Source organism: Antechinus flavipes, chromosome 2 (genome assembly GCF_016432865.1).
Source record: "Antechinus flavipes isolate AdamAnt ecotype Samford, QLD, Australia chromosome 2, AdamAnt_v2, whole genome shotgun sequence".
In the NCBI taxonomy this organism is placed as follows: domain Eukaryota; kingdom Metazoa; phylum Chordata; class Mammalia; order Dasyuromorphia; family Dasyuridae; genus Antechinus; species Antechinus flavipes.
The window spans coordinates 473,659,351-473,684,783 of NC_067399.1; the positions used below are offsets into that span (position 1 = coordinate 473,659,351).

Consider the following 25,433-nt stretch of genomic DNA (forward strand, 5'->3'; position numbering starts at 1 on the left):
TCCGGACAATCTAAACATATGCTTTAATGTACATACATTCAGAGGAAATTGAAACTACAATAACTTGGATTTCCCTTCTAAGCTTTTTAGCAAAGTTCTTTACGTTTGAATTTCAGGGAACGGCGCATAATCTTCATATGTCAGAAATGCACTGCAATTCCATCTTGTCAATAAGACATCAGAACAGACATCACTAATGTGGGAGAGGTCAATTGGAGAGTACAATGATGTCACTGGACTCTGGTTACCAGATCAAGCAGGAAATTTCATCTGTGGGTTTTAGTGATAGCACATTAACATTGCCTTAGCAGAACTGGCACTCAATTGTTGGATGGGGTGATGGGTTTTAGATTTTTAAAATTCTAAAAAAATATTTAAAAAGGAATAATCCTTAAAAAAAAAAACCAACAACAAAAAAAACACTTGGTATAATCCTGGAGATGGAGGGTAAGAGTACAGGTAACAATAAGACCAGAATTTAAAGACCCGCTCCAATCCCTTTTCACAGATGACCAGAGCAACCTGGCTAGAAAAATGGAAAAAAGCAGCTTCTTTAGTGGCACTTCTGGGTGCCTATGAATACCTGTGAATGGGTGAGCAGAGGCTCAACCAGATTGGGTGGAGCATTTGGCTCGAGCTTCTTTCACCATAGCCAAAGGATCTTTCTTAATTGTACTCCCAGGAAACACCTTGGAAATCACCTAGCACACCTCCCAAGAGTTATTTTTCATAGGATCACAAACTTAAAAAAAAAAGTACAACCCACTAACTACTGAATGAATTTGTGTTTCTTCAATAATCTAATATACTTTGCCAAGCTTAAAACAGCCTATATGAATCGGAGATACTTTGTGCACCAGTTCTGTCAGCTGACCCAAGTGCTGGTTTCTCTGTGATCTCTGGGCTGTGCAAGTGGCTGGGACCCCGTTTGAGTGGAGCCCCTTATCCAGACTGTGCTCAAGACATGAAATTACAAGCGTCAACCTCAGAGTTTACCTTCTGCTTGGAGTAGTAAAGTAAAACTAGCCACTCTCTTCAGTTCTATGGAACCTTCCTGAAATAAAGCCAATCGTTTCCCTGGCTTTCTCAGAGGCAAACTCAGCTGAACATTTAAAAATCTGTAATTTTCATGCACCTTCTCTTTTCGTTTTCTCAGATGTCAGGGTTTGGCTTATGTAAAAATTAAGATTTCAATAAATCCTATAGCTAGAAACTAAAGCAAAAAAATAAAACACAGGAAAAATAAAATGTGCAAAAGGTTTCTGAGTGTTGGAGCCTGTCTGTGCCTTGAGCACCTCCCCATCCCTCTAGGGCTGGGGCTCATGACACTTCTGCCAATGGAGGCTTTCCCCTAAGGCTGAGCCTCTTCTAACTAATTAACCATTGCCATGCCTGCTCTGGTTTCCAACACATTTTAATTGCGGCTTTGTACCATTCTGAGCCATCTGCATTGAAGTGGCCACAAACTGGGTACATCTAGGAGAGGGGCTGGGCCCTCAACAGGAGTCCTAAATGTTTGTGGTTGACCTCTGTGCCTTCAGGTCCAAGCTGAGCCATCTTGCTCCCTTCCCCCTAGGTAGTTCTCTGTATTGACACAACTTTTTGCACATTCCCAACAGGTGGTTAGTCACAGGAATCAAGGTATTAATTTTTTGGTATAAAATATCTTTTATTTATTGTAAGGAATACAGGCTACTGGTTTTAAAAGAACTGTTGAAGGATGGATTTTAAAGTTGTGTGCATTGACTTTTAAAGTCACTGTCACACTAGGTGTCAGCATTCCTGTGTGAGCAGTACAACCACCCCCTTTCAGAAAGGAGTGCTGTAGGAGTGGGGGGTACGATCCCTTTGCCCAATTATCTTTTACATTTTGTTTTGAGAATGCCTCATTCGGGAGACAAAACTTTTTGAGGGAACAATCGTAAGAGCAGACAGAACTTTGTCCAATAGTTTTAAAACAAAAATAATTATTTTTTAAGCTTTATGAGAAACAGGAAAAATTGATTTTGCTATTTAGCCAAAAGAGTATGCACAAGGTATTCAGACCAGTAAGTGTAAAAATATGTTTTAAATGTATTGATAGTTTGTACATATCGTTTACAAAGACTTTATGTTTATTAGAATTGTTATTTTGACAATTTCTGTACATTATTCAGAAGTTTCCCAATTAGTGTGAAAACATATTTTCTTGTTTGTATTTAGAAAGAAATAAAACTGTTTACTAAAGTAATTCAGTACAGATACCTGTTCTCAATTATGATTTTATATCACATTTTGTTATTTTATCCACTGGTCAGAAACAAGTTTTTGAATCAAAATATTAAGACGATAATCACAACATAATAGCAACCCTCAAATCTTTAGTGGTTGAAGTTCTGTTGTGCTTAAGTCTTTCTCTAGGTCAGATATAGTCTCAGAAAACCACCAACAAAACTGGGTGCCAGAAAAGTCAAGGAAGACACAGTGCTGCCTTCTTTACAGCTCTGTCTATTAAGTATGGCCTAATGTTCTCCATTCTCTTCTCCTGTCAGACACCCAAGAGATGGGAAACATGGAAACCAGTTTTGTTGTTGAGTTAAAAAAAAAAATTCCTAACAGTTTTGTTAAAATTATATTTTTTTGAAGAATTTGAATTACTGTGGGAATAGTACAGATTGGCACTCCTGTCTACACTGTCCTTTCCTAGAGATGCTGGCTGTTTTTGTGTTAACAGGCAGGGAGCAAGGCTCCTAATTTAGTCTGTATAGCTATCATTAAGCACAGCTTTTATAAACATGGAAATTAGCTCGGGTGGGTGTGGCAGCTAGGACAGGAAAGGGATAGGGGAAAATGGAGATTTAAAATTAAAAAAAAAAAAAAATACAAAAGCATTTAAAATCAGTGACCAGAACTGCTAGCTAAATGATCATATCCTAGTTTAAACATTTTTCCTTGGAAAAAAAATGTACTTCTCCTAACGGAGTAATTGCTTCCCTACATCTTTCCTCTGTGTTAAGGCTGCTTGTAGCTAATATTGGGGTGATACGGGCCAAACCATATGCACAGCATGGATGTACCGACTAACTTGATTGGGGCCCATGAGGCTTTGTGATGTGCCTTCACACAGAGCTCTAAGCAACTGCTCTGTAGGGCCATGAAAATACTGTCAACACCAATAGAAAGAAGTAGAGAAAAAACAAAACCCAAACATTTTTAACTTAAGTTTAAAAAACAAAACACCCTGACAAAATTTTCTGTCTATTGTTTTCAGCCTGGATCCTTTTGCTTTTCCCAAGTGAGGTACTGATGAGATATATTTAACCTTTATAGCTTCCTGGAGTTTCCTTTTAGGACCAAGACTAGAATTCAGCACCTCAGTTACCACAAGATAGGAAGGGCATGACTGGAATGAATGAACTAGACTCCAGCTTCCTTAAACACCGGGGCCTAGGAAATCAACACCAAGAACACAATTCCCACCACCCCGCCCCAGAGGATGGACGAAGCCAATTATTTCTCTGGTTAAACCAAACAAATCTCAGGAAATTCAACCCAAACTTATCTCTGGGGCAGAACATGGGAGACAAGGGCTAATCCTCAGAACTGTCTTTCAGTCCATAAGAGAAATGTTTATGGCATGAAGTACTGTGTAAGGAATACACGACAATATACATTAGGATCTTTACAATATTAAATGCATAATATACAACTCTACAGGTATCTTACAGAGGAAGGTGAGTGGTGTGCCATCTGTTCAGATATGGCAGGACAGGGTCGCTTTTTCCATCACTGAGTGTATAAAGTGTCACACTATATAAAATCAAAGAAGGAGTAGCTTAGCTTTACAGCCCCCCAAACACCAGACAAGCCTGGCTCAGTACCTGTTAGCCCAAGGGAGGGAACAGGCCCCCAGTGGGCTCATTTGCTTCTGTTCTGGGTCTAAGTTTCTGTCGAATTCATCATCTGGACTGAGAGGCCCCAGATCATCAGAAGAGCTCAGTCCCTTCTCCTTAATGACCATGTTAGTCTAAGAACAGTTTAATTAAAATTCAGTGTCTACAACAGGATTCTATAAATTAATGTGGGAGAAACTAAATTGTGATTAGCGCACGAATTAGTGACTGAGGCCCCCAATCACGCCATACAGCAACGAGCAGGATTTCACAGAACGCTATTTATAGGCTGGCACCTGCAAACGCAGCGCTGTCTCCCGAGTTACAGAAGCGGCTGCTGCTGAAGTCAGAAGAGATGATAACTGTTTTCATTAAAGAAACATTGTAGGGGCCAAATGAAAGGGGGGAGAGAGACCTTCCCTAAAGAGGCAGACGCAGCAGAAGGGCAAGTATGCCATCAGTATTTCAAAAATACCTTTAAATTAACAAGAGAGAAAACAAACAAAGATGCGTCCTGTCCTGCAGAGCATAAAGGTGGCTCTCTTTCCTAAAGCTCCAAGGGAGCCCTGCTGACCGCCTGCCCCCCGCCCCCCAGGGCCCAGAGGGGCCTACTCATGCAGGAGGAGCGGTGGGGGAGGCCGGACTGGCATCTTCCTGGGCCTGCTTTGCTAGCACAAAAGCTTCCATACTTTGGCCTTGGTTTTGGGGTCCTGTCCTGGGGCTGGGGCTGCTCCCAAGGTGGGTCTTACTTTTGAAATCAGGCCACAATGAGTCACACTGACAGTTTCCTTTTTGTAAAGTATTGAGCACCAGATAAATATGCATCGGTCCTTGTCTGTTTCTCCAACCTCAGCAGAGAAGCCACTTTCATTTTAAATATTGTAGAAAAATAAGCCATTTACTAGCATGAACAATCACAGACGTCAGACACACGCATGGAAATGTGGAGCACGTCTGGCGAGACGCGGCGCCTCGGAGAGGCAACGTCCAGCCCAGCGTCGCACTGGCCTTAGTCCTTCCGGGGCCTCGGGCTCCGGGTCGGGAGGGGGATGGGGGTGTGGGAAGGCTGTCCACGGGGCTCCTTCCACGCGGCCCTGTCACCCAAGCCCAACCACACACCCCGCGGGCACCGGAAGTGCCGCTCAGGTCCAGCGCCCCCACTGCCGGGAAGAAATGGCGCTCGACCGCCTTCCCGCGCAGCCCTGTCCGTCTGCCAGCGTGCTCCGGGGCTTTACAATGAGGACTGGTTGGGTGACCACCACTTGGGAAAACCCCCGACTGGCCACGGAGCTCCACACCCAAGTTGCTAACACTGTTTTCCGACCCCCTTGGCGCCTCCCACGGGGATGGCTCGGCACCAAGACGGCGAGGGCAGGCCTAGTCCAGGGGCTCCTGCTTTATCCGGATCGTAGTCGGGGCCTGCTGAAGCCGTCTGTCCTGCCGACACAGCATATATTCACTGAACTGGGAGGAATCCACCCCTCCCCCGCAGCTGGCAGCCACGCTAAAGCCTTTCTGAAACAGTCTCTCGAGGACCTGGAAGTCAGAAACACACAATCAGCACGGCCCCCGGCCCCCGGGAGCCTGAGGTCACGGTCAGGACTTAAGGCCTCCCTTCAAATGACGACGCTACGTGGACCCCCCCATTAACCACACGAGCGGCAAGGAAGGGACCCTCCTCTGGTGGGTTGGGCAGCGGGTGGAGCCTGCCGGGACCTGCGAGCACCAGGCCCCAAGCTCCCGTGGTGAGCGGTCGGCCTGGGCCATTTGTCCCGGTCACAGCGCTCCGACCCCTGTCAGGGTTAGTGATGTCTCAGGCCTGGGGGCCGAGCAGGAAGGAGCCTGTGTTCCGGGGTCTCCCCGAGAGCGGGACCTCCACTCCTTGTGCTTGAGACTCGGGAATTCTAGTGGGCAGCAAAGCCCCCTCCCCAGGGCTGGCCTTCTCACCCAGAACTCCTCCCCCAGCCCGTGCCTAAATCCAGTCGGACAAATTCTCTCCAGCCCTCCCCGAGTCTGAGCAGCTCCCGAGCTGAGAGGGGAGGACGGACGACCCTGCCAAATAATTAAGGCTCATATAAACGATGGAGATGCTGCCCAGGGCTGCAATCTGCACTCAGCTGTGAGCTCCTGGAGCCGCAGCCGGCAGGGCCTGGAGGCAGGAGTCGTCCAGCTGGTGCCTGGGGCCGGGGGGAGAGATGTCCATGTGTCCAGACACTCAGCTCTTCCCATGAGAGACTCGGGGGAATCCAGGGCACCTCACCCCGGGCAGTGACAGACGTGGGGACCAGGAGGGAGCTAAGATGGACAAGCAGGAGGAATGGTCGGATCTCCTTTTTAATAGACAAAAAACCCCCTTCACCCTCTGCTTCCCTAGCCCATTTCACTGTTTGGCAATACTCTGGGCCTGGGCTGGGAGACAGGACTGCCTGACCAGGCACTGATTCAGCACTTATCATCCTCTGACCTGTCCTGTAAGAGCCAGATTTGGTCAGGGTGACAGGAAGAGAGGGAGGCAGCCACGGGAGGCACAGAGCATTGTACAGCAGATGGCCAGACAGAGCCTTCCTTCTCAATAGCTGGACCCTGGGGTATTCCGCCACAGGCAGGAGGTGTGTCCCCTCAAGTGAGTTTTTACACACACACAAACACTCTCTCTCTCTCACCCTGAGTTACTGGCTCCACACAGAATTTGCAGACCTCCTTTTCCAAGGCCCTTCTGGCTTCTAGGAAAGGCATCTCAAGCCCTACTAAGCAAACTTCCAAAACCTCCTCCTCTCATGCCCCACTGGTATCTCCACAGGGATACAGACTGGAACTATGGCTTCATAGGCCCAAGGAATTCCCGGATGAGAAGTTCCCATTCCCAATGCAGATTGGCACATTCTAAGGCTACACACAGGCCAGGCCAGTATGTGACTAGGGTAGGATTTGAATCCAGGTCTCCCTGGCTCCATATAAATGGGGGTGAAAAAAAAAAAGATCTGAATGAGATGACTTCAAAAACCTCATTTTACATGCATGTATGTCTGTATATGTTACATACAATGATGTATTGGCTATGTCTGATAAATTCATCTCCATAAGATGTCCACATATGTCCCAGAAATACGGCTGGCCTGTAGTGTCCACTAGTGGTAGCAGGTACAATGCTGTGACTAATCTAAAGAATGCAGGCCTTAGCTGACTTGTACTTGCTGAGCAGTACGGACCCACGTGGCCTGAACCACAGGAGATCAGATGCCAGGACTTTCCTCGGAAGATTCCAAGCTGAGAAATTTCAATCTTGAGAAAATCTGGTGTTTGATGCCCTGGAGGAAGTGTAGGGTTGGGAACCCTCCCCCATGTTCGTGATTCTTTTTCCTCAGTGTGTAGGAAGTCCCCGGTCCTACAAGGTCTCCAACTCCCAAAGGTTAGGTCTTTCCTAACCTTGCTCCTTCCCAAGTATAAAACCTTCACCTGCCTACTTAGCCCAAACCCACAGGAAAGCTCTGCCCACACTCATATTCTGTGGTCCCCAGCATCTCCAACCCACATCTGGTCTTGTCCTACCCTCTTTCTGGTGCCTATTTAATTTTGAGTCTCACATGAGGCTCTGAGTGTTAAATAAAACACATTTGGTTGAAAATAATCTGAGCCGTTTTTATAGAACATCATTTTGCCAAAAAAAAAAAAGAAAAAAGAAGTGCAGAGATCAATTTTTTTAAGTCCCTCCCGCAGGCACCATCACTTAATTATGAGGGAGACATAAATTATGCATCGACACATTGTTGCCTTCTCTGGAAATGGCACAGAGGCTTCTGGGGTTTGGGCAACTCAGTCTCTATCTCAGTCTCTCCGTCATCTGCCTCTGTGTCTCTCTAGTCTCTCTGCCTTTCACCAGGTTTGCAGGGGAATGAATACAACCCCAAGGCACATACTCAGGACCCCAACCATATTTCCTGGCAAGAATCCAGTGGGGAGGAAAAAGAATGGGAAGGAGCCTTTTTGGTCAGTTCATATCAAGATGACCCGGGGGAAGGAAATTCATAGTCCCGGGGGCCAGACCAGGCTGCAAGGCCCAGGACCCGAGAGCGTGGTCCCCGCAGGGCCCACAACAGGCTGCTAATGGGCGTGGGGCCCGGGACCCTCACCTGCACGGAGTTGAGCCGGCAATAGCCGTTCAGCGGGAAGCGGATGACGTGTGTGGGGTCCTGGTTCCATCCGGCATTGACAGAATTGCACATGACATCCCCGGTCTCCGGGAAGACTTCCTCGATAAGTGCCTTCTCCCCACTGAGGGCGATGCGCTCGCCAAGGTCGGGCGTCACGCGGACCACGAGGCACTCGCAGGCCTGGCCCCGGCGCCGCTGCTCCTGCTCCTGCTTCCAGCGGTCCAGCTCCCTCACCATGGGCTGCAGCTGGTAGTAGCGGGCCTCTTCATACAGGAGGCTGAAGTCCTGCGGATGGCGGGGAGCACCCAGAACAGGAGATGCACTGTCACGCTCCATCTGCACCCCAAATCCGCTCCCCGAGGGCCCTCCCCAGAGGCAGACAGCACGGAGGCCCACAGGCCAAGAGGGATTCATCCCCATCAGCTCAGGAAGAGCCCAGGCCCTGGGTGCGTTAAGGGAGGAGGGACACAATCTCAGGGTCTGCCTGGGACCCAGCTCCTGGAGGAGCCTGCTCGATATCAGGCCCTCATCTGTGATGCACACAGTGGCCTCTTGAGTTTCCTTCGGTCTTGGGGCTCTTAATCTGTATGTGAAAGTTAGGCCCCAGACTTTGGGCTGTGACCTTCGGACCTGGGTCCTGGGGTGGGATCAGTCAGAGCCTTGGGATTATTCACAGCCTCCCAAAATCCCCTGACTGTTCCCACTTTCCACAGGCTCCTGGTCACACAGAAGTGACCCTTTCACTGGCTAAGTGAGACCATTCACTTCCACAACTTTGGCCCCAGAGTAGTATCTCCTTTGGCCAGAAAGAGTTTTATATAATTTAAAGCCAGTTTATTTTGGATTATGATCCTTCTTCCCCAATAATCTGGGACTTCACACCTAAGTCAAGCCTGAGACCACTGCCCACTGGGTGGAGATCAGTGCTATCATTCCCAGAGCCATCTAATTGTGAGGATAGTCTGATAAACAAATCAGCTACAAATATGAGAAAATAGAATTAGTTTAGAAAAACCAATTTAGCCTTTGGCTTCATCGTTTAACTTTTTATGGTATCCATGACAACCAGTGGTCCATTTATTAAATCACAGCATCCCTGTACCATCCTGTGGCAGTGGAGAACATGATGGAGTTGCCTGGGCACAGGTCAGCAGCCAGCTTTCACCCAGGCAGCCAGTAACCCTAGCCAACATCCATCCACCCACCTCACCTTAAAGTCATCTGGCAGCAGGAGTTTTGATGTCCGCAGGAAGCTAAGGACGTATCTGAATATCTCCCCATCCCGATCAATGAAATAATGTTGCTTCAGACTATCTAGCACGATGGGCTCTGTGCCATTGAACAGACGACTTATCCTGAGATGGAAAAAGGAAAGAAAGACGGTTGGAAAGGGAGAGACCAGAATGCGTGAGGTGGACACCGTGACTTGAACTATAAACTTGGTGGAAACTGAAGATGAAGACTTGGAAGGGCCCTTAGAAGTAATCTAGCCCAACCCCCTTCATTTTACAGAAAGAGAAACTGAAGTCTAGAAGGGACATTTGCTCAAATAAGTGACAAGAGTTGGGTTTTGAAACCAGATGCTCCAACTCCAATCAGTGTTCTTCCCATCATGCAGCACTGCTTCCCAAGGACTGCAGTGACTCTACTTAGGAGGTGGCTGTAAGGGGATACAGGAATGGGTGCAGCTCTGACTCTCTGCACATGCCTGGGAATGGACAAGACTGCTTCTCTCCCCTTCCTCCAACCCCCAACAGGCACACTCAATCAGACTCATAATTATTCACAAAGGAAGTGGAAGGATATGATAGTGACAGAAAGGCTGGCATGAGGGAGAGTGAAATGCATGGCCTTGTGTGCTGTGTACTTGAGGATGCTCAAAAGACAGACACCAAAACAGAAACTGGGAGTTACCTATCACAGTAAAGGATTAATTGTTCTCCTGAGGGAAAAATGTCTCTGGCTCCACTTGGAAGGAGTCACTAAAGCTACAAGGAAGAATTTCTTCAGCTCTGTTCTATTTATGTAGAGAGGCAGTGACCAGAGCTGTACACAGGGCTTAGGAACAGAGGAACATTTACTGTTCCAAAGAGGCCTCCAAGGCCCCTTTTTGGGGTATAAATCCAGAGATCCCATAATGGTGCTTTGAAGAATTCTTTAAAAGCTCTCATACCATTATTTGAGACTCTAATTTTTCGGAGAAAATAGGGAAGACCTACAAGACATAAGATTTTAGATAAATCTATTTTTAATAAAGTAAAACTTGAAATTGTATGTCATCATTTGATACCAGCCTAGTGTGAAGCCAAAACCTTTTCCCCCACCCATAGAATTAGAATGAAGCTGGCCACACTTTCTGGGTGAAATACTAAGTTCAATTTAATGAAAAATAATTTTCTAAAACTTCCACCACTAAACTTTGGGTAGGGCAATATGTGACTCTTACATAGGATAATTTATTAAAAATGACTAACTTGAGATTTAGAAGCCCCCAGTTAGATCCAAGATATGGCAAGGTATGTGCAAGATCTGCCACCAGAATTCTCCATGTTGTGAATAGATAAACAATATGGTCCATGACTTTCTCGCCACTTCTTCAGTCAAACTAGGAGCTAGTAGTACTCTGTGCACCTAAAGAGACTACCTTCACTTGTATATCAAGCCTAGAACTTGGGGAAGTAGTTTACCAGCTTACCCTGGGGAGAGAGCTAAGGACAGACCAAGGGACTGCAGGCATGATAGGCCCTTCTGCTCTCAGGAAGATGGCCTGTGGGACTGGCTAAGCCAAATGTGAGGAGGTGGACTCACTGAAGAGCAGAAAACTTAAATTTCATTTACTAAATGCATGTTCCCTGAGGGCATTAGCTCCTGGTAAGGAGGTCCAACTCTCCTGTGCAATGGGAAAAGAAAACTTTCTCGCGCCCTATTTGCTTCTCTTGAATTATGTCCACGCACAGTCTGTGGCTACTACCCCTTCACTGTGCATGTTCTTTCCAAGTACTTCCTGAGATCCAATGCCACCCTTCCCATAGAGATGCAGGGAGAGAAGGAGCTCCCCGGTGTGTCTAGTGCAGGAGGCACTAACATAGTGGGCTCAGTTTGAAAACGCTGAAGGATGGAGCTTGTTTGGTCTCGGTGTCTAGTGAAGAAAGGATCTCGGTTCAGTTTGCCTCAACAGTGTTTCATTTAATTAGCTCCATGTTCCCGGAAAAATTACCAACACCTGGATAAGACTCAAACTTGCAGGTCCTGGAAACCACAGGCTGAGGCAGTTAGATCACACCTTGAGCTCGCTATAAGGTCACACTTCCAAAACAATCTCTGGACTGATGTCTCTCTTCCATAAAATCTTAGGACAGTCATTGAAACCACATGATTCAGATAATGGAACCAAAGATCTAGAGCTAAATGAGGTCCCAGAAGCAACTAGTCCAACCTCTTCATTTTACACATGAGAAAACTGAGGCCTGAGAAGTAATTTCCCAAGATCACACAGGCTGCCATGGTCAGGATTAGAACTTGGATCTTCTGAACTTTTACTTCAATTTCCTTTTTCTTTACATGGAGGAAAAATAAAATCCAGAGAAAGGAAATCACAAGCCCATGGTCATCTGCACAATAGTGGCAGATTTAGGGTCTCTCAGAGTTAAGGCTCATCTAGGGACTATTTGAGGACCAATAAGCATAGAACAAGAATGATTTTCTGGGCCTTTCTGTCAAGTCCTACATCCTGCTGACTCTGATGGCGAGGAAGGCCTTCCAGGTATTTCACTTACTCTGCATACTAGGAGTATGTCCACCAGGCATTGGGCATGTCGGATCATCCCCCAAACAAGAATACCAAGGCCGGGGCGTGCAGTGCCCAAGCAGGAGAAAACGGCTTAACCCTAGCAAATCTACCACCCCTCCACTGGTGTGTGTGCCGATGGCTAGCAATGCTGAGCTTGGCCCCAGGAACAGACCGACTGACCTAGGCCCTAGCAGAAGGGCTGGCCCTGCTCCCACACAGAACACTGACCACTAGCCTGAACCCTAACCATTGGTACCATTCTAGACCCTGAGCCTGGCAACAGAATAACCCTGATCACACAGCCTGTCAGGCTTGGAAGGAACCTTGGAGGTCACCCAGTCCAATCCCCTCATTTTAGAGATGAAAAGAAGGCCCTAGTCACTGTCCCAGGATTGATTTCCTGCCCAGCTTTCTTGTGGACAGATGAGTGGGGATAGCTCAATGCAGCCCACAGGTAATGTCCTCATCCTGATGATGTTCTAAAGAGACACTGGGGATGTTACAGGGAGACCTGGGAACATCATGGGAGGACTGGAAGGTCTTACAGAGAAGCAACGAGGACCTTATGCACAACAACGGGGTTGTTACTGAGGTAATGGAGAAATTAGAAACAACAGTGAGGATGCCGTGGAGAAGGTGGACAGCAGGCGGATTACAGGGGCCAGTCATAAAATGAAGTATGGAGCAGGACCCTGCCTCTGTTTCCTCACAGACATCCTAGGATCTCTGGAGATTCTACAATAGTCCTGTAAGATGCAAAAGGCAGCAAATGACACACAGCCAACTTCCCCTCAAAACTAATGTCACCTTGAATACTACTGGGCACAAAAGAAAGTGGGAACCCTCCCTATAGGCCTGTGGGCCAGTGGAGTCTCCCTTGATCTCCTCTTTCAAAGCAACCCAGATACTGCTGATGGTCCTCATGTATCCTTTCTCCCTCAGTGGGCTTCATTGTTCTTTTCTCCCTAATACTCCAATTATCAGTGCCTTTTCTGACTCCACTTTACTGAACCTTTTTGGAAATCATTCTTTAAAACACACACAAAGAGGGCATTTTTTTTTTTTAAAGAATTGGTGCAAAAAAGAATAAAAAAATTAATCTTGAGAAAGGATCAGGTTGAAGGAGATCTAAGACTCTAAAGAGAATCTCAGAGAAGCCACTGTTTGTATAAAGACTCAACTAAAGCTAGTCCTGGGCTCATGGCTGAGAGAGTACACAGACTAATTATATGAGAAGGCACACGGCTGTGGCACGATGCAGATTGGCTGTACCACAGGAGTTGACAACCCTCACAGAGACACAGTCTAGTCTGCAGTCATGACAGCAATTTGGTTTGGAGTCAGAGAAGCTGGGCGTGAACCCCAGCTCCCTCACTTAGCACTCATGTGACAAGCAGCAAATCATTTTCTCATTCCTTCATCTATAAAGTGATATAGCTGGTCTGGCCTCTCTAGCTTCCTTTCTAACCCTTAAATCTATGTTCTTATGTTCCTAATAAGTCAAGATTTATTATAAGCCAAGAGGTCAGGTGAGGGTCTAAAATCAATTCATAAAATAGAAGTCATAGGGAAGAGGCTGGTGGTTATACGATTGCCCTCTCAAAAAATAACCGACTTAACGTGGGTTGAACTTTTCCTTGGTGGATAGAGTCTTGCCCCGTGTCTCCTGACAACCACCCCTTTTATTTTCCCAATGAGAAGTGAATCTTAGCCAACCACAAGTTTCTAGCATCCTCAGAGGCACCACAGAACAGAAATTTCCTCTCCCCTCTCTGTAGGCTGTTACCCCTGTGCCAACCCTTCCCAGCACCACCATTCAACATACTTAACCTCTGTCAAAGCTCAGCTAACGTACCACCTTCTCTCCAATTGCCAGTGTCCTTCTAAAAATCATTTTGTATTTATTTTTAAGTGAACAAATTGTTTTTCTTTCCAATTGAATACAAACCCCTAGAAAGTAAAAACTGTCCTGTCTTGTCTTTGTAGCCCTGGTGCAAGTTGGACTGGGGTCATTAGTGAAGGCTTGGTGAAGGAATGAATGAATCAAGTCCAGAAACAGGCTTCTTCACCATGGGACTGACACAAACAGGTAGGTGAACAGAGAGGCAGAAAGCCGTGCAGGACAGCAAACAGACAGGCAGGCGGGCGGGCAGATGGGCAGGTGGGCAGGCAGGCAGCACTCGGGGCACTTGGCTGAGACCTCAGGCTGTGGGGCTCACGGAGGGGATGTCACACGAACATGATCAGATGCCTGACGGCAGTGACATCGCACCAGCGGGCAGGCAGCATTCATGGAGGATGCATCCATTTGCAGCCACAGCTGCCCACATAAAAAGAAGCAGTTAAGAGGAAAAATACAATTTGCTCTTCTAAGATTCCCCCACACGAAGAGAATGTGTGCACATGGGACAAATGCATGTAGGCAAGATGGAGATATTATGCGCTTGCACACACATGTAGCCTGCTATTACACTGACCAGAAGTTGTGGAGGCACATGTGGGTGCACCTATGTACGTGGTTCTGTTAAAGCAGATCTGAGTACATCCCTGTGCCCCTGTGCATATGGGCAAACTCCCACACGGGGTGGGGGGGCAGCTGAAACAGCATGGATCCTCTGCTGCAGCCTTCCTGCCGTATGGGACCCACCACATCCCGAAACTCGTTAGTTAGCAGGCTGGCTGAGATCACAGAGCATGCTCCAAGAAAGGATTCTTAATAAAACACAGCAGATAAACAAGGACAATGGGACACTGGACCTTCGGGTACCAAAGGCTGTAGCTTTCTGAAAAACAGTAATAACCTCCCCCTCAAATGCTACAAGCGTCTGCCATGCAGATGGCCACAGGGCACAGAAAGGGAAGATGATAAGCATATAATTCTAGGTTTCAAACTCAAGGTCACGGAGAGTGGGCATTCATCTGGTCTCATCTCCCCAGATTTGGGCTCAGAGCTTCTAGCCCTTTTCCTTGCAATACTCTCTCTCTCTCTCTGCAGCCCTCTATCAGCACAGAACTTGAAACTCTTCCCATTTCCCCTGACTACTCAGTTGTGATTACATCACAAAAGCAGTTTTGCTATTCTCAGGGAAGCTATTCCGCAGAGCGTTGTGGGCAAAGGTTTTATTAATTTAACTCAAAAACGTCGTCAACTGATTAAGGGTTGATCTATCTAAAACAACTCGGGAATGCTGCAGACGGGAAAATTGAAATTAAATACCTGGCCTCTGTCTCTCTTCATAGACACATCGCACTATCTGTGTTGCCCTCACACGTTGCTTTACACAGTTCCACATCACCCCACCTCCATCATTTGTTGACATGGGCTGCACAAGAGGCCTAACACCCCACATTTCAGTTATAAATGATTACCTGTCTATTCTTAGAGCCCCTCCACATTGAGCCAGAAACACCCACTTTAGTCTAAGGGAGAGGCAGAACTGTTCCAAAGCCTTTCTGATCATCAACAAATAAGTCAACAATCCCCTGGATTTCAATCTCCAGCTGACTTACACTTTGAGGGTTACACCATGGAAGTTTCTATTAAATATGCCTGTTCCTGAAGTGTCAGCAGGGATTTCCTTAAAGCTGTGGGAACAGATGTGAGGCTCGTCATACAGCCGCTATAGTGCCAACGTGGGCCCTCTCATCCCCTCTGCAAATGTCCGTCCTCATCTGCTATCAACTCTTCTCCACTGGGAAAAGACTTCTGGACAATCAGACCTTCAGAACGTCTTCATACATAAATTTCCAAAGCAAGCCTCTTGGCTTTTGGGACACTGGTGAGCAAATAAACATCTGACATCCTAGGCTAATTTTACCCCCTTATATTAAGTGACTCTCCTTCCACAGCCATTTCCCTTTTGTGCCGTCTTGGAAGGCTCTCAGGGATGCTGTCAGGGGACCAGAGTCAGTTCCATGCTCAGAGAAAGCACAAAGATCCTTCCAGGCCCCTTGTGATGCCAGAGGGGGTCATGGAAAGAGGCCCGAATGCGCTGACTACTTGTCTGGCCTAACCCCTCTGCGCAGGCTTCAGGTTCTTTGTCTCTAACTCGAGGGAGTTAAACTAGATGACTTTTAAAATACTTTTTTACTTCTTGGTTGATGATTCTATGACTGACCCCCAAAGCCACAGGCCTGATCTCCAGCTTCAGGACCTGGGCCTCCATGGACACTCTTGGGCATTTCAGGCCCAGGGTGAGGCGGAGCTGTACTCCACTGGCATAGGAACCCAGGAAACATTTAATGGGTAAGTTCTAGACAAGAAAAGACAATCTAACTCCACATTGTGACAAAAATATGGACTTAAGAGAAGGGACAGGCCAGCAATAGAAACGGAGCCTAGGGAGATAATGAAAGCCAGCCTTTATAAAGTTTGCAAAGTGCTTTACAAATTTTCTCTCATTTTATTATTCCCGTTTTACAGAACAGGAAACTCAGTGCTTGGATCACACAGCTAATAAGTATCTAAGACCATGTTTGAACTCAGATCTTCTGACTTCAGATCTAGCACTCTATTGATTGCACCCCTTAGGTGTCTCCATAGATGATCCACAAGAATTAATTTAAAATGATCCATGGTTTTGGTGGAAAACAGAAAACATTTTCTGGATATGTGAGGTGACAATGGAGAAATTGATTCACCAGAGCATTCCCAAATTGCCCCATCAGAGAAAAACCTAAGCAGCTGAACCCAAGGTCCAGTTCTGACGTTTCCTCGTCTGTCATCACAGCTGCCCCAGTCGCTGGTCCTGTTCTTTGGGAGGGTGCCAAAGACAGCACCAGCAGTATCTACTTTTGGCTCTTCAATTACAATCATTTCTAGCAAGTGAATATTTACTAAAAGGAAGAAACTTAGCTGAAGTTCCTCAAAGGGTTAAAATCTGCAGTGGGATGAAATGACCTTTGACGGCTCAATAATTAGCATGTTTTACTGAAAAGGATACACAGTGGTCAGTCAAGTTCAAGGCTACTCAGGAGTGTGGGACTGGCCACTGAGGGCCAGAAAGGAGTGACAATGCAGTTGACTAGACACAGCTTTGGTCCACACAGACTTCTCCCTAGTGATACAGCCACAATGGCAAGTACCACAGCATCGATCCGTTTTGGGTCAAGGCCATTTTCCAAAAACAAAACTTTGTTCCCAAAGAACTGTCTTTCCTCATGCTAGCAACAGAGAGTCTGTGCCACCAGGTGCTTGAAAAACTATCTCCTACAATACACAGTAATGAGGAATCAATTCCCTTTCCGCGCTCCCAGGACTCAGCTGTCCCAAGAGGAGGTCCTTAACCCCAGGCAGACGCAACACAGGGAAGAAGCTTCTCTGACCCACCACCAGGGACACGGTGACAGAGAAAGGTCTCCCTCCCTTGATGCCAGGCAGGTGGATGTAAAGAAATTTTAAAGCAGCAAGGTCTTCCTTACCTGGAGTCCGGATACTTGGTGAGGGTAGCCAGACTGCTGGTATACATGTGTCCCCCTACGTCGATATGCACGGGAGCGTTGGACTTGGTAAGCTGAGCTGGGAGCGGGATTCCCTGAGCTGCCAGGGGAGAAACTGGGGACCGTGTGAGAGAGAGTCGGGACATGCTTCTTCCCTCCTACAAATGCAAACAAAACAACAGGACAATTTTTCTTTAGTGTTGCTGCGGATTTCCTTTATTTCTGGTGTGATCACAGATCTAATCAGATCACTTTTGCATCTGCCTGATCACATATTCAGCTGACAAATTATTGCCACCACTGTAATTAAGTGTATTTGCATCATTTTCTTCAAAGTACCAGAGGGTAAGGGAAAGATGCTTATTAGCAATAAGAAATCAAGAAAAAAAATTTTTCAAGGTGTCAGCCTCCAGGGGCATAAAACAAACTGCAAAATCCTAATTAAAGGTCGCAGGCTTATGTGTTAGATGTGAAATATCCCCTGACAAACGAATCACCAATTTGTGAATTGGGATTCAGGGGTTTTTGCAAGTTTGTCTCAGTAACGAGACACCTCTAAATTAGTGACTTCCTCAGCACCTAAGGCAGTGAGTTTATATATGTAGTAAATTTCACATCAAACTAGGAGCATTTTTGTTTTAAAATATATATAATAGGCATGCCAGATCAATACCTATCATTTGGGTTTCACCACTGAATGGAAGAAAAGAAAGCGTAGACTCCTTGGCAAGAGGGAATCTTGTGCTTCCACTGAGATGAGCTAGAGAGGCTCTCACCACCTTCATCAGAACTGACATGGGAAATGAGAAATCATCATACTCAATCTTATTGAGTATCTATCCTTCCATATCCTTTCAAGAATATCTGTGGCAAATTCCAACAAAATACAAAGGTAACTGACTTGTCTGCAACCATAAAATGGAGCTGTCTTTAGAAAGTCAGCCTCAGTATTGAGGAAATCCGGATTCTTGGATTCCCTACTGAGGGGAAGTCTGTCCCCCCACACAGTGCAGTCCAGCAGCGCTTCTCCTCCCATTCCCTGCCCGCCACCTCCCCAGGTATCAGAAACCAGGGAGAGCCAATCCTCCCCTCATCAGATTCCAACAAATATATCCTTCCCCACTGCAGGTAGCCCTCACACAACAGGCAGGAAGATCTATTCCAGGGAACACAAGACCCAAGGTACTCCTCTGCCTCGCACCATATCCTATCCGTCACATGCAACATACATGTATGTTTTAGAGTTTCATGTCTATCACGTCTGTTACCAACTGTAATGCAACATATGCTCAGCATTATCGTTGTAAAACATTTCAGAGACTAATCTAATTTTCCTGGTATTTTGTTTTGCAGTCATGCTCCCAAGCATGGGTTCTCTTACATCAGCAAAGGGCTTTACAGCCCACTGTGAATATCTACTTGTACCAAGCGCCTTTCCCACCTCTCCAAGAAGCCCCAGCTGTCATCTGGAACCTGAGTGTCCACCTCATTGGGACAGACTTTTCTCGGCAGCTTCTCCTCCAAACCTCTTAACCATCCCACCAGGAGACAAGACCCGGCACAGAAGAAAAGCCTCAGACGGGCCCTTTAATGAAGTGCAATAGCAGCTGAGAGAAAACGTGACTTTTGTCCTCGGAACAGCTCCCCCCCCCCCCCCAACCTTTCCCAATGACAGCAGTCTGCTCCCTTCCCATAGAGGGGAAGATCAGAACAGCCTCCAGCACTTCGTCATCAGCAGCACCAAATCTAAATCTATTGTCTTAGACTCCAGCTCCCTGGCCTCTCCCACAGGGGCACCCTAAGGCAGAAGGTGCAATGCTCCTGCCCACCCCCCAGCAAGGTCACAGTCATGAGATGGAGGGCATTTATAAACAGGTCCCATTAAATAAAAAGTACAGCTTCAAGCACAGACGTGGCAAACAGCAGAAAACAACAGCTGCCTGGGAAGGCAGCTCTGTGAGTGTGGCTGGCCTTTCTCTTCTGTGCCCCATATTCTCACCACTGCCATCCCCATTTCGAGTAGGGGGTCTGTGTGACTCTGAGGAGAGCCTTATTTATTATTACTAATGACACTGTAGGCATGCATTGTACACACACATATGTACACACCACACATCTGCTCTAGCTTGAGTAAAAATAAAACCCTGCTTGCTTTCTGATGTACCTATCAGGGTCAGCTATACTTTTTTTTTTTTTATTCAGGAAGGATTGATCAAATAAGTTTCAAAAAACCCATGAGAAATAACTTCCTTGCTAATAGTTTCCCATCTAAAAGTAATAACCCTGTCTTAAAATAAAATAAATTTTAAAATAAAGGCTGGGGAGGGGAGGAAGCGGGAGGCTGACATGTAGCTGGACATATTCAAGGCATGCTTCTCTACCAAGATTTAGTTTCATGTTTGTGCCAGAAGATCCCTCAGATCTGGAGGTTGTAGCATTCAGGACCTGTGCACACAGCATGGAGATTTAATTAACAGGAGTCACTGGAGGATCCTGTCCTCAGTTCTGGCTATATATACACCACCAGGTCTCCAGAAAAGGAGGAACTTAGATACTAAAACAGTTCCCACTGGGGATGAAGCATTCTGGCTCAACCTAGCCCAGGGCTTTTAAATTTCAGGGGAAAGTATCTATTAAAAAAAAGCTTTTCTTTTATATTGTAATTTAAGTCCTTATAATTCCATAAAATTATTTGTGTCAATTAAGTAACTCCCAAACTTTGCCTATATTCAGCAAACATGAGCTAACATTAAATTTAAACCGAAATATGACGGGTCTCAAATTCTACCTTCAACTTCTTCAAATCAACTGTTTACAACTCACAGACAATTCCTTGGTTGCTGTTACCCAGGACTTTTATGCATAATCCAGACATTAACAAAGCTCCCTCCTGCATGAGGGTGAAGGACCCTCAAGTCTCTATGCCTGTAATTCAAGAGATTGAAAGTAGGGGTCCAAAAGCAAATAAAAGCTGATTCAGAAATAGCCACTGCCCACAGGCCTGTTCTCCTTCCAGCAGCAACACTATCCCATCCCAGAGGATGAGGCAGCAAATCTCAACAGAAACACAAGACCCTGCCCACCACAGGCAAACTCTAGAGACAATTTCCATAGCCTCTGCCCTTTCCTTTCCTAACCTCAAAACGCACACCTGATCCCCGCATGCCTCACCGCTGGGCATCTCCTCCGCGATCACCACGCACCTGATCACCATACAACTGTCAGTACACAGGAATGGACTGACACCATCACCCCCCAGCCCTCGGCTCCAATCCACCATCCCTCTCCGTGCCATTATTGCCCATCCCAAACACCACCATCATTGCACACAAGATCTTCTGCCCCCGCTTCCCTTCTTGCCTTTCCGAGCCGGCTGCATAAGTACTGCTTGTAAAAGCGATTTGCCCATGCAAAGGGAAATAATCAGAATGCCACGCTCATTTACACACAAAATGAGTTTGTGTCCCATTGTGTTCACAGTTGTTCAGCTCTCTAGGGGTGATTAAACTCGCTGTGCGGCTCCAGCTTGAGATGATTTCACTGAATCGTTTCTCCGTGAAGTTGCTTCTTTGCGAAGCTGTTATTTTAACCATAAAAGGTAAACAGAAGGCAGTTGTAAGAGCGCCATTGAGCTCGCTGGCTGGCTTGCTCACTCAGAGCCCAGGGCTAGGCGCCTTGGGCGGGAATGCTGAAAGACTGCAGAATTTTCCAGGGTGTGGGCTCCTGCTTCAGGCTTGCAGCAACTCGGCTCCTTTAATGCACACTCCTCTGATACAGCTCAGATCCCACTCACAGCAAGGCTTTCAAAGTCTCAGAACTTTGGGGAGATGCAGGTTTCACCTGGGCTCCCTGCCCAGGGCTATGGGAACCACTCCCAGTGGCTGCTGGGGCAACAAGGAGACACAGCCAGCCTGGGGCTCGAACCAGAGCAGGCCAGGCAAGAGCAAGAAGCTCAAGGCCCAGCAGGGAGAGACAGAAAGGCTCAGGGCCCAGCCAGAGAAAGAGACAGAAGCCCTGGTCCTGGCCCAAGGAAGGGTTAATGGTGTCAAGAGAAGAAAATAGAAAGGTGGGGGGAGGGCAGTGGAAGAGTAGAGTGGAAGGGGGAGGAAGAGACAAAGTTAAATCAAGGAGCAGACACTTAGAGAGGCTGCAGATGGGAAACTCTCCTAATTAAGGATGTAAAAGCGCTTTGTTCCCAAAGTTTATTGTTGCCAGGATAAAAAAAATTAATTGAAACTAATGCTGTTATTCACTCGTGCAGTTTAATTCCTTCATGCGCATTTAAGACATAAAGAAAACTGCAGGTTTCAGGATCCGCCTCCCCAGCCCTAGAGGGTGGGTGGGGGAAGGGTACCTCTGGCTGGGCAGCCTCCGCCTGGGAGCATGCATGTACTTGCCTATGTATACAGATGTCTGTGTACACATGTGTGCACGTGTGCTCGCCAGTGTAGGATATGTATCTGTGCCTTGGGTCTGTAAGTGCATACAAGTGTACCTGTACCTCAATAGCAGTGACCCTGTGTCCAAGTTGTCTAGGTGCCCCTGAGCCTGGGGTGCTTGTGCCTGTGGCAGAAGCACCCGGCTCAGTCGTGTCCTTGTCCTTGGTAGGTCAGACCATTGCTGCCCAGTTTCCGAGTTCCGAGTCCCCAGATCCTAAAGTGAGATGCCGCTGCCTCCTGGGGTTCTCCTCCCTCCTTCTCCCGCTGCCCCATTTCGGCCACGAGGCTGGGGGTGTGAGGCGGGATCTGTCCCGGCACAGCACACACTTTACTTTTAATCCCTCCCGCATCACTTTGGGCGCCAAAAGCATGCCGAGCGTGGCCGCTTGGAGCTGGGCCCCGCGTGTGGTCACTCCCGACCGCTGGCTCCCATTGGGCCCCCTCTCCTCCCATTCTGCCGGGAACTTTTTAAGGGGGAGGCAGAAGTGCAGCTGCTTGCATATCAAACTCCCGAGTACCCCAGCGGTGCCCCCAGGAGACTTCAACCACCTAGGCTCCCCTGAGTTCAGCCCCACGTGGGTACGTCCTTTCTGGCTCCACTCAAGGCCAATCCTCCCTCCCTCTCTCTCCCCAACGCCTGACTGGTTCTGGTCAATCCAATTGTGCCGTGCGTCCCAGGGGACAGGATTAACGTGCTCCTAGGTCCCACAGAGCTAGCGGGCTGGTGTGGGAACCCCAGTGGGCCCCCAGGGGCTCCATCGCACTCAATGCCTCCTCCTCAGAAGCACCCCTTTCCCGCCCCCTTTGTGCGGCCGCAGAACCCAAACCACCGGCCGGTGCCTCATGCAGGACTCCGGCGCGCTCCAGCCTCACGGGAAGGGGAGCACAAGCATTAGTCTCCAAGTGGCAGTCGCCATGTCCCCGCCCCCTGGGGAGGACCCCAGACCCTCGGACTCCCTAGCCTTTGCCATCGTCTCCCGCTGGTCCGGACAAAAGCTGCGAATCGCGCGCCCCTGCTCTCCCCAAGCCCAGGGCCGTCTCGGCGCCTGGCGCCCCCTGCCCTTTCCCGGATCCACTCACCGCTGGGAGTCCCTCTCCTCGGCTCCGCGGCCCCTGGCCTTCCTCGGCCCCACAGCGCGCAGCAACCCCCACGCTAGCCGGCCTCACTCAGAGCCTCCCGCCCTCCCCTGGGCGCGGCCAGGAAAGGGGCCACAGATCGGGCGGGGGGCGACCAAGTGTCCGGCCCTGCCGACCAGGGTAGGAGAGGGGGCCCGGGATCCGTAGCTGGGGCCTCGGCGCCTTTAACGCCCCCCCACCCCACCCCCGCCTGTCCCTCAGTCTCCAAAGCGACTTTGTCCGAGTTGGGGAAGACACTCTCCGAAAAGAGGGCGCGCAGTCCCCAGTTCCGCGCGGAACCTCCGCGCCCTGATCCTTACCTTGGACATGGGAGACGCGGCGGCAGCGGCGGCGGCGGCGCGGTCACGGGCCCCCCGGCCCCGGCCCCCGCCCGCCTCCTCCCGCCCGCGGCTCGGGGTCTCGTGTGTCCGGGCCGCTTGGGCGCGCTTCTTTTCTCTGGTTTTTGGCTCCACGGGTCGGTTCGGTCTCGTCCTGTAGTTACTTTCTCCCGAGTCCCCCCCACCCTCCCCCCACCCTCCCTCCCTCCCCCGGCCCCTCTCTGCGCTGTCCCTCGGCGAGCCGGGCAGGGCTCTACCCCCCCTCCCCTTCCTCCCCCTCCCCTTCCTCTTCTTCCTCTCCCTCCTCCTCCTCTTCTTCCCCGGCCTCCTCCTCCTCCTCGCCTGCCTCCTCCCCCTCCTCCTTCTCTTCCTCTTCCCTCCCCCTCAGTCTCTCCCCCTTGCTCCCCAGCTTCTTTCCCCTCGCTCCCCGTCTCCCTCTCCGTGTCTTTCTCTCTGATAGCTGTTGAAGAAGGGGGGGAAAAATCAAAACAAAACCCTTTAAAATCGAAACCCGCCGAGACTATGCTCTGAAGAGAAAGGGCAGTAATCTGTCTCTAAATACAGGAGTGAAACACACACACGCGCGCGCATACACACACAGACACACACACACACACACACACACACACACACAGACACACACACAGGCGACTTCTTGCTCCGGGCTTGGCAGGCGCCTTCGGGGCAGAGGATTAGAGCTACAATTAGCTCAGCTCTGCGCCCGCCCCAGCTAATTTCTCGATAAAAATGTGATATTTTCCCTTTTTTTAAACTGGGAAAACCAAAGAAGCCTCACCTCTTTCGCTCTCTTTAAAAATAAACCCAATTGGAGACCCTCCCTCCTTTCCTCTTCTCCTCCCTCTCCCTGGTGCCCGCGAGAAATCCCCCCTACTGATGACAGGATGCTCTCTGTTCCTGTCCCTGTCTTTCTTTCCTTCCCACTCTCCTGCTCTTTCCCCCCTCCCCCCGTCTGTTCCTGCTTCTTTCGCGGTCTCGTTTGCTATCGCTGTCCTCAGCCCTGTCTCTGGCCCTGGACCTGGTTCTGTTTCTGGCTTCCTTTTCGTTCCGCCACCCCCACTCCAGCCCGAGCACAGCCAGACCGGGCTATAACGGTTTGAAATGTGCAGGGCCTCTGGCCCCCTCGTCCAGTCCTCCAGGAATCTCCCAGGGAGAGGAAGGGGCCGCCGAGGGGACTGGGCAGGGGCGGGGGGCGAAGCTGATTTTAATCACTGTCATTTCGTCTGATGTCATATTTCCCCCGGCGTTCTCAGCTGGGCATAAATTTTCGGCTCCCGAATAAGTAACACAGGGCACGTTTCTCACATTTCTCTACTCCTCGGCTATAAGGAGGGAGCCGCCGCCGCCGCCACGGGGGTTATGGGGGGAACTTGTTGAGAAACTGGGCTGGAAGTTAGCGTGGGGCTGAACACCGGTATCTGGGGGGAGAGATGGGCTTTCCTTCCTTTCGGCCCTATCATCCTTCCTCCCTCATATTATCTCTCCTCTTTTTTTCTACTCTTCTTCCTTAAGCCTCTTCTCCATACCTCTCTCTTTCTTCCTCATATCTCTTCTCTTTTCTCTTCTTTCCCCTTCTGTCTCTCGCCTTTCTTACTTTCCTTTCATCTCTTCTCTTGCCCTCCACTCATCTCGTCTCTACCTTTCCTCTTACCTCTGTTTTTATTTTCTCATATCTTTCCCTCTTCTTACTTTCCCCCTTTTCCTTCTCTCTTTTTCTGCCTTCTTTTTCTCCCTTTCCCTGATCTCCCTTCTTCTCTCTGCCTTTTCACCCTCTCCTGCTAATGTCTCGCCTTGTAAAGCGCCCGCTTCTCCCGGAGCCATTAAAACCAAATGACGTCTATGGACACGCGGAGCTATTGCGGGAGGGGGAGGGAAGAAAGGAGGGGGTGCCTGGCTACTCGCCCCGGGCCAAACGCGCCATTTCAATTATAGTGCGCGGTGACGGTGAGATGGAGATGTCTGCGGCGAGGACTTCCCAGACCCACCGGGCTTGCTTCCACGGGAGCTCGGCTCCGCCCGCCCCCCACGCCCCACGCGGATTGCGAGGCCCCTTCGCATCCCCCCCACCTCTTTGCCTTTACCACCTCCTCCTTCCACATCGCCTCCCTTCTGCTCTCCTCCCTACAACGCTTCCAATAAGCTTTCAACTCCATACCTCGCCTCTCCACTCCTCCCCCACTTCCTGGGGCTTTATCTGACAGCAAATAAGGCCATGTCCACCTGTATCCTTGGTGGGGTCCATACGGCCCTGCTTTCTTACTCCTCGGGGT

General features: G+C 48.7%; 1 protein-coding gene and 1 long non-coding RNA gene across 3 annotated transcripts; one reads left to right on the forward strand and one right to left on the reverse strand.

The window, feature by feature from the left end:
* On the reverse strand, positions 1-23,328 carry KCTD15 (potassium channel tetramerization domain containing 15). Of its 2 annotated transcripts, none has more exons than XM_051979728.1 (5): positions 23,128-23,328; positions 17,235-17,410; positions 9,234-9,378; positions 8,003-8,308; positions 1-5,408 (listed from the first exon to the last, which is right to left on the reverse strand). In XM_051979728.1, the coding sequence occupies exons 1-5, from the start codon at positions 23,134-23,136 to the stop codon at positions 5,250-5,252; spliced, it is 795 nt and encodes a 264-aa protein (XP_051835688.1). In that variant the 5' UTR covers positions 23,137-23,328; the 3' UTR covers positions 1-5,249. The 2 variants fall into 2 exon arrangements, with proteins under 2 accessions (XP_051835688.1, XP_051835689.1); XM_051979729.1 differs by lacking the exon at positions 23,128-23,328 and adding an exon at positions 22,772-22,930.
* On the forward strand, positions 13,319-20,780 carry LOC127550630 (uncharacterized). Its single transcript, XR_007950897.1, has 2 exons — positions 13,319-13,902; positions 18,606-20,780. It is a non-coding gene; the product is annotated as an uncharacterized LOC127550630 (long non-coding RNA).
* Positions 23,329-25,433: the final 2,105 nt, after the last annotated feature.

Excerpts from the sequence above, each read along its gene's own strand:
- KCTD15 (XM_051979728.1), bottom strand. Across the intron at positions 8,309-9,233 it reads TGCTGCCAGATGACTTTAAG|GACTTCAGCCTCCTGTATGA; the intron begins GTGAGGTGGGTG and ends CGCCATCCGCAG. Across the intron at positions 5,409-8,002 it reads GCCGGCTCAACTCCGTGCAG|GTCCTCGAGAGACTGTTTCA; the intron begins GTGAGGGTCCCG and ends TCTGACTTCCAG.